This window comes from Triplophysa rosa, unplaced genomic scaffold (genome assembly GCF_024868665.1).
Source record: "Triplophysa rosa unplaced genomic scaffold, Trosa_1v2 scaffold346_ERROPOS92138, whole genome shotgun sequence".
Lineage (NCBI taxonomy): Eukaryota > Metazoa > Chordata > Actinopteri > Cypriniformes > Nemacheilidae > Triplophysa > Triplophysa rosa.
The window spans coordinates 18268-26977 of NW_026634347.1; the positions used below are offsets into that span (position 1 = coordinate 18268).

At 43.4% G+C, this 8710-nt stretch overlaps 2 protein-coding genes across 5 annotated transcripts in view; one reads left to right on the forward strand and one right to left on the reverse strand.

The window, feature by feature from the left end:
- Positions 1 to 238: 238 nt before the first annotated feature.
- On the forward strand, positions 239 to 7376 carry si:zfos-169g10.2 (somatostatin receptor type 5). Its single transcript, XM_057327968.1, has 3 exons — positions 239 to 338; positions 1412 to 1468; positions 3945 to 7376. Exon 3 carries the CDS (start codon positions 3970 to 3972, stop codon positions 5299 to 5301), a length of 1332 nt encoding a protein of 443 aa, XP_057183951.1. The 5' UTR covers positions 239 to 338; positions 1412 to 1468; positions 3945 to 3969; the 3' UTR covers positions 5302 to 7376.
- Positions 7377 to 7716: 340 nt separating this feature from the next.
- The window catches only part of LOC130550483 (protein CutA homolog), a 9381-nt gene continuing 8387 nt past the window's right edge, over positions 7717 to 8710 (reverse strand). For all 4 annotated transcript variants that reach the window (XM_057327969.1, XM_057327972.1, XM_057327971.1 and 1 more), the window contains 3 exons: positions 8601 to 8646; positions 8086 to 8135; positions 7717 to 7989 (listed from right to left, as the gene is read on the reverse strand). In XM_057327969.1, coding sequence (XP_057183952.1) covers positions 7890 to 7989; positions 8086 to 8135; positions 8601 to 8646 — 196 coding nt within the window. In that variant the 3' untranslated portion in view covers positions 7717 to 7889. The remainder of the gene's footprint in view (positions 7990 to 8085; positions 8136 to 8600; positions 8647 to 8710) is intronic.

The window sequence follows — 8710 nt, forward strand, 5'->3', positions numbered from 1 at the left end:
TTTGTGTTTTAAAAACACAGCAGTCAGAAAGATCTCATCAGGTCTATCTGACCCCACATGTGCCCACATTAACACGAGGAAGATTTTCCATGTGTAATCTCTGAGGAAAATCTACACTAACATCTCTTAACTCTCTCTCACACAAGCACGCACGCACGCACACACACACACACACACACACACGCACGCACACACACACACACACACACACAGCATCATTGCTCCGGTTGCCTGGAAACGGGATGCTGTGTTTCCGCGCGGTGCTGCTGCAGCGGCGGCTGTGTTTCATTTCTTCAGAGCGGCGCGTGCAGGTGAAGACGCACTGAAGTTTATTATGGGTAAGTTTCTGTTTTACTCTGTGATTTTAAACTCAACTGAAGTGATTCTGTGTTTGACATTTAAAGCTGTTGTTTTTGTGAGAGATACATGTAAACAAACACGTGTAGTCCTGTGAACTGCATGCACAAGTCATATGTCACACATTTATACATCACTGTGACTCTGTAAAGATAAAGAAATGTTCTGAAGGGTTTATCAGGTCAACATCCTCTCAGTTTGATACTGACACTGCTGTTGAACATGATATCAGATTAAAGACATTATAAACACAGACATTCAGATGAAAGTCTTCTAAGACTGTATCAATACAATTCAATACACAAGGTTCACTGTAGGCAACAATAATATCACAATATTTGAAACCAAATGCAGAAATTACAATTCGAATAACAGATTTATTTTGACTTTCAATAACGTTCTACGATTTTGTAAAGCAATCATCCTATAGCTCAGACGGGTACAACAGCTGTTGAATATCACAGAAACTCAGGTGTGCAGTAATTCACTCTCAACAGAAGTGTGAGGACTGTTTCTTTATTAAAGCTCTTCTACGGGATTCACACTCAAACATGTTGACGTGTTTGTTGAAATGCTTTTGTGTGCTAACACGTTACAGGTGCTGAATATGAAACCAACTAACCGCTGAGTGTTTCTTTACATCCATTAGGCTAGATTCATGTGCGACTCACATTTGCATGTGAATTGCGTTATAAATGACAGATGCACTTCATTCTTTTTAAAGTGAAAGGTATTGAATTCTCAAATAAAGATGAAATGATTGAAGAGCTGTGGTAATGACTGATCGCTGATCAGGGACGGCAGATGTTTGTGATGCACGAGATTCCACTGAAAGGATTTATTTCAATAGCAGCGATTTGCCTGAAGATAAAAACCACTGAAGCTTTTGTTCACAGATCCGTCGTTAATCCAGATCTCCACATCTGTTCACACTGACGCTGCTCAATTCACAACCATAAATAAACCTCCATCAAACACTCCAGCGTCTCAACTAACATCTCTGATTCACACGCACACATGTGTGTTTCTGATATAAATGTCTGTTGTTCTTCAGCAGGTAAAATCCTCACCGGCATCAATGATGATCGAAACTCTCTCTGAACAATCTGCTGTGAGTGATTTCTTCTATTGACATTTACAGCTTCAGCTGAGCCTTTACACACTGTTGTGATGAGTTTAAATGAATGCTGCCTGCCATACATCTTACATAACACAAAAGAACAACAAAAAACAGTCCGTACAAACATTCTTCATCATCATCATCCTCACTGTGTGTGTGTGTGTGTGTGTGTGTGTGTGTGTGTGTGTGTGTGTGTGTGTGTGTGTGTGTGTGTGTGTGTGTGTGTGTGTGTGTGTGTGTGTGTGTGTGTGTGTGTGTGCGTGTGTGTGTGTGTGTGTGTGTGTGTGTGCGTGCGTGCGTGTGTGTGTGTGCGTGTGTGCGTGTGTGCGTGTGTGTGCGTGCGTGCGTGTGTGTGTGTGTGCGCGTGTTCTCTCTCAGCACAGTTACTGGGACCCACACACACCAGTAGACGTTAGAGGGGAAGTACGCCTCTGTTTGTCGCCGTGGAGACTCAACATGTGCAGCGTGTAAAAGAGCATAAAAGAATAAAGGAGAATAGAGAGCGCACACAAACACACAAACGTCAGGGAGGGAGATTGTGTTTTTCATTATTGTGTGTCAGGGTCATCTGTTAAAGCGTTCTTTATCTGAACAGAAAGAAGAACAATAACTGTCAATCAAACCACATCCGGCTCAACACCTTAACATCAGTTAACTCGAACAAGACTTTAACATATAGAATATATAGCTTTAAATATTGTGCTGTAAATACAAGTGTCTGACAAATGCACACATGTACTTTCAATTCAATTCAATTCAATTCAATTTTATTTATATAGCACTTTTCACAATGTGCATTGTTCCAAAGCAGCTTTACAGGAGCAAATAAGAAAAACACAGAAAGGTAAGACACAGCACAGTGCATGGTGTTTATAGACCAAGCAAGATCATTATAATAAATAATATCTAATAAATAAATGAATAAATAAATAAATAAATGCAGTCTCCCGGTGAGCAAGCCAACACTGCACTGCTCTGCTGTGGCGAGGAACCCAAACTCCAATGCTGAATAATGGAGAAAAAAAAATCTCGGGAGAAACCAGGCTCAGCCGGGAGGGCCAGATCTCCTCTGACGTGTCATAGCTGCATTCAGTGACCCCGACCAAAGCCACCGAGCAACGTCCACGAAGAAATGTGTACTGTATATATAAGACATTTGACCTGAATTCATTTAAGTCTCAATTTAATCTCAGATGTTTCTCTTAAAATTGTTGAAGAGAAGTAAAAAGAGAACGAAATGAGAGTGTGGAGGTGTAAATGAATGTAGATCGTGGAGGTGAAATCATCTGGATTTGAGTCAGTGTGATGAGAAATGGTTGAGTTGATATCGAGATCTTCAGTCATATTGACTTTTGATTGCAGACGAGACACATCTGAGCTCAGTTTGACACATTGTTGACATCTCTTCTCAAACTCGAATGACAGACACATTTTTCTCAAGAGCAATATCACAGATGAGACTTAAGTAAAAGTTTCCTTTTGCCCTCGATTTAACCTCATTGATGTCTAAGAGAAATAACTGAGCCGTTAGAGATCTCATCTGGGATTTGTCTTTCGCATGGGAGCTGTCTTCCAGAGAACTCAATGAGCATGATGCGTGTTGTGTCTGCTCTCTTTCATTATTTCACTATATATCTAAATGTAGTTCATTGCAGTTTGACATCAGGCTCACAGTGATGTTGAAAGACAGAGACTCTTAAGATGATGACGGTTAAGGTGAGACGGCAGCATTAACTTCACTGGAGACTCATGGCAGCACATTTGATTCCAGTCATGTCTGCACTCATCTCTCGTGCACTCTGTATAGAAGCTTCCGGCACTGTTGAATGGATCCTAAAAGCAGTTCTGTATCAAAACAGAAGAATAACAGGCAAAATAATGACGCTGTGCCTTTGAAATCACCGGCCAGATGCTGTAATTGGTGTCAGTTACGCAGACTCACGAGAACGGGTTTCAACCCGACAGAGAAACACAGTCCAGCAGAGAATTTATTCTGCATGTTTTCATCTTAATGAAGTGTCCTGTGCTTTGAGTCATGTGTTCATCCTCATCCTTCATTAACGTGCATTAGAGAGAGACGAGATGAGACCCACAAACACCATCATCATGTTGATTTCATGAAGCTCAGATGTGACTCTCCTGTCGCTTTCACGTTCACCCTTTCAGTCAATACTTACATTCAATTCTTGCCAGACTGACCTGACTTAACGTGTTTGTTCCGGAACCTGACGCATGTTCTGACTTACATGATTCCGTTTGTTTAGACATGAACCGTGTTTGGGTGATCTGTCATCATGTACTCACCTTCGTGTCATTTTTAACCCACATGTCAAACACAAGAGAAGAAGACTTGCGCAACGACAACACACAAGCGTGACAGACAGAACAGCAAAATAAATGTGTGTTTTTGACATTTTCATTTGGATCATTTGAATGTGTAATGACGTCAGTGTTTTCTCACTTGCAGGTGTCCCGAGCGGTTTGTTGTAGTGATGGAGATCCACAGAAGGACATCGACCCTCAGCTTCGTCTCCCAGCCCTCAGAAGACGTCTGGAGTAACACTTCAGATCTCAGTCAAACCTCCTCTCCTTCGTATTCCTCTCCGAGCGATCTGTCTCCAGACGGATCCCCGCACAACTTCACAAACGTGCCAGACGCTGCCGGTGTGCTCATCCCTCTGATCTACATCACCGTGTGTATAGTCGGTCTGATCGGAAACACTCTTGTAATTCACATTGTGCTGCGATATTCTCAAGCCGAATCTGTTACAAACATCTACATCCTAAACCTGGCCATAGCCGATGAACTCTTCATGTTAGGTTTACCTTTTCTCGCCGTGCAAAACGCTCTCCTCTCCTGGCCCTTCGGCTCTTTGATGTGTCGTCTGGTGATGACGGTGGACGCCATAAATCAGTTCACCAGCATCTTCTGCCTGACCGTGATGAGCATCGACAGATATCTGGCTGTAGTGCATCCCCTCCGATCCTCTAGGTGGCGCCGGCCGCGGGTGGCAAAAGCGGTGAATGCCACGGTGTGGGCGGTGTCGTTCCTGGTCGTTCTGCCCGTGGTGGTGTTTGCGGACGTTCTGCAGGATGATGGAAACTGCAGCATCGTGTGGCCGGAGCCAGCGGAGGTCTGGAAAGCCACTTTTATCATCTACACGGCGGCAGTGGGATTTTTCGGCCCGCTGACGGTGATCTGCCTGTGCTATCTGCTGATCGTGGTGAAGGTACGCAGCTCCGGCCGCAGGGTTCGAGTCTCGTCTCTCAGACGCAGAAAGTCAGAGCGCAAGATCACGCGGATGGTGGTGATTGTTGTGGCGGTGTTCGTGTTCTGCTGGTTGCCGTTTTACGTATTGAACATCGTGAACCTGTTGGTTCTGCTCCCGGGAGAGTTCCGCGGACTCTATTATTTCGTGGTGGTTCTGTCTTACGCCAACAGCTGCGCTAACCCTATTCTCTACGGCTTTCTGTCGGATAACTTTAAAAGAGGCTTCAGGAAAGCTCTGTGTCGCTCATCTCGACGTGTCGACAACCGGGATCAACAGCAGGGGACGGGAATGATGGCCGTACCGCTGGAAGAGATCCGGAGAGAACTGGAACCCAGAAATCTTCTGAAAGGCAACGAGACTGGAGAGATGAAGAGCGATGAGAAGACGGAGCTCCGCGGTGGGAGGAACGGGTGCCAGCGGGACACTGGAAGAGCAGAAGGTGACCGCTCCATCAGTCTGAACCCTGAACCCACAGCTGCTCGCAACGGAGCACAAAGAGCAGATCAATACCTGACAGAGAGAGTCTCTGCCCTGGAAATCAGTTATCTGTAATATTGAGGGGAAAAAGGTCCAGTGGTGGACACCAGAAAGATGAGAGTTCTGTGACCTCTGACCTCAAAGTAATGATGACAAACATCACTGCTTCATTCAACACCCAAAAACAAATGTCCGTCTGTAGAAAACTGTGGAACAGCTGCACGTTATGAACACAACAGCTGACAAAAATGAATATTCTTTTCTCAGGTTTGATTCTCATATATAACAGACATCTTCAAGCTCCTGCCGTCATGTGTGATTTGTGTGTTCAGATATTTAAGAGCTCTGTGGTGTTCGTGTCGGGAACAACCCAAGTAATCCATACATACACAGAAAACAAAACAAATAAGTTCAGAAATGAAATAATAAAGAGTAACGACCCGGGGATAAAGTATTGAACACATGAAGAATGGGAGGTGCAAAAAGGCATGGAAAGCCAAGACACCAGCTGAAATCGATCCGTAAATAGAAAGCAATCCTGGCCCTTGTCAGTGGAAAATAACGTCAGCTAGTTAAGGCCCTGTCCACACCAACACGGGTATTTTCAAAAGCGCCGTTCGTCCACACGCAAGAGCAGCACTCGGTCACTGAAACCAAACCTTCTTGAAAACTCCCTCCCAGGGTGAAGGTTTTTAGAAACTCCGGTTTCAGTGTTGTCGTGTAGACGGTGATTTGGCGTATGACGTTGGAATGCGTGCCGCTATCTCCTTTGATTGACGTCAGATTCCAGGGTTCTGATTGGCCAACACAGCTTTATGGTTAGGGTTATATCGCCACCTGTTGGTTTGGCATGCTTTTGAAAGCGTGTTTTAGTGTGGACACTATTTCTTTCTTTTTTTTAAACAAAGGAGGAAAACTCTGTTTATGCAAATACCCGTGTGCGTGTGGACTAGGCCTCAGTCCCAGCTGATGGCCTCTAAATAGGCGTCTCATTACAAAGGTGTCACACAAGAAACATCTCATGATGGGTTAAAGCAAAGAGCTCTCTCAAAACAAACATACCGATGGCGTTGGATTTCTAAACTTCTCAATGTTCCAGTCAGCACTGCTGGGGCCATAATCCGGAAGTAGAAACAAACATCATTTCACCCTAAACCGGCCACGGCCAGGTGCTCAGCTCCTCGCAAGAGTTCTGACAGAGGAGTGAAAAGAATGATCAGAAGAGTTGTCCAAGAGCAAAGGACCACTTGTGGAGAGCTTGAGAAAGACCTGGAATTAAGACGATGAGTGAAGCACTCGACCACCATGACCTGGGTGCACGCTCACCACGCAAGACTCCATTGCTGAAGAAAAATCACATTGAAGCTCATTTAAAGTTTGCTGCACAACATTTAGACAAGCCTGTGAAAATATAGTCTGGTCAGATGAGACCCAAATTGAACTCGTTGGATGTCATAATACACACCATGTTCGGAGGTCAAGTGGCACTGCACATCAACCCAAAAACAACATGGTGCAGGGCTGTTATTCATCATACAGCACTGGCAAACTTTATATTGTTGAAGGAAGGATGAATGGAAAATGCACAGAGACATTCTTGATAAGAATCTGCTGCCATCTACCAGGATGATGAAGAGGAAACGAGGGTGGACATTTCAGCAAGAACCTAAACACAGCCAAGGAAACTCTCAATTGATTTCAGAGAAGAAATCAAGCTGCTAGAATGGCCCAGCCAATCCCCTGACTTGAATCCAATAGAAAATCTATTTAAGGAACTTAAGATCAGAGTTCATAGAAAAGACCCACGTTCTGTTCTGAAGACTGTTTGTATGGAAGAATGGGCCAAAATCACACCTGAGCAATGCATGCGACTAGTTTCTCAGATACAGGGGGTGTCCTGAAGCTCAACACCCACTCAAGGCTTCTGTGTGAAGGATTCAGTCAATTTCAGTAAGAGTGTTCAACACTTTTTCCCTGGTTCATTCCAGTTTATTACACATAACAATTTCTGAAACTATTTGTTTTCGTTGTATGTATGGATTACTTGGGTTGTTACCGACTTGTGCTGAAAAGGTCATGTCAACAGAACATTTAGAAATATATTTACTAGAAAAATGGTGACGTGTTCATACTTATTTTACCCGCTGTATATTAAATGTAAACATCAGATCAATTACATGATTTAATTCATTTTGTGCAAACACGGCTCATATCTTGGACACGGTATCACAGAACACTAGAGAAAACCTCGACTTGACTACACACACGCACACACGCACGTTGTTTTTATATCAGGCTGAGTGGCAGGAACATCTCTTATTACAGTATTAATGTACAGGTCAGGGGCACAGTCATTCAGTTGATCATTTTCTCTGGAACAAATGACAATACAAGTGTTTTATGTATCATTTGAACGGAAACGTTTCTCATATATAAAACTGATGGTCACAAACGGAACAGGAACAAACAAAGCTGACACACAAACTGCTCGTACATCACACTCTGCTCAGAGACGCTCTTTAATATTTCACGTGTGGTGTGCTGTGGAAAGACACAGTTTACTCTAGAGATAAACATCAAATGAAAGAAACTTAAGGTATCATTCTCATATTCAGTTAAGATGGCTGTAAAGAGTCTGAAGTGCAGCGTGTGAGAGAAGCCGGTCACTCGGGTACAGTGTCACTGATCCATTTCAGATACGGCGGGTTTCCCTGATCAATGGACAAACTGATCACCTCTGCCACCTCATACGGATGATTCGACCTGCAGAACAAGCATCATCATCAGTAATATCTCTGACATCATAATCAACATCTCGAGAGCAGGTACAGACTGTAGTGACCGGACATCTGGTGATACCTGACATATTCAGCCAGAGCTGAAACCTTTGAGCTTCTCGTCTTAATCATCTGAAAGACAAAAAACATAAAGATCACTCGTCTGGTCTACTCAATGTGTTTCAGTACGCTTCAAGAATCATTCTGATCTGTTATCACTGGAAATAAAACTTTACAATTATTAATGCAAAGGGCAGTCAATGATATTTCTCATGAAACGCTGACCAGTGTTACGTTACAGCAGCATGGCGTCTAAACATCAGATAAGACTGAATCTACTAAATCATAATCCCTGCTATCATATTTCTGGAATTAATTAACAGCAAAAATAAAAGACTTCTGATTAATCATTGTTGTGTTTAGGGGTTTGCTTTTCTTCACTACACATATTAAATGTGTTTTTACACACTGAATTGTATTTTATTGCTGCTGGATCCACGGGATTTCTCATTGACATCTCGTCTGTAGAAAAGATTTCATGAACCCGTCTGGGTTTACTGGTGGAGATACTGAAAGAAATGTGTTTGACTGACTCACCAGCAGAACTTCACTGTCTTCTTCAATCTTCCCCTGCCACTCGTACCTGCAACAGAGCCCACACACATCAGACACGCACGCGCACACACACACACACACACACACACACA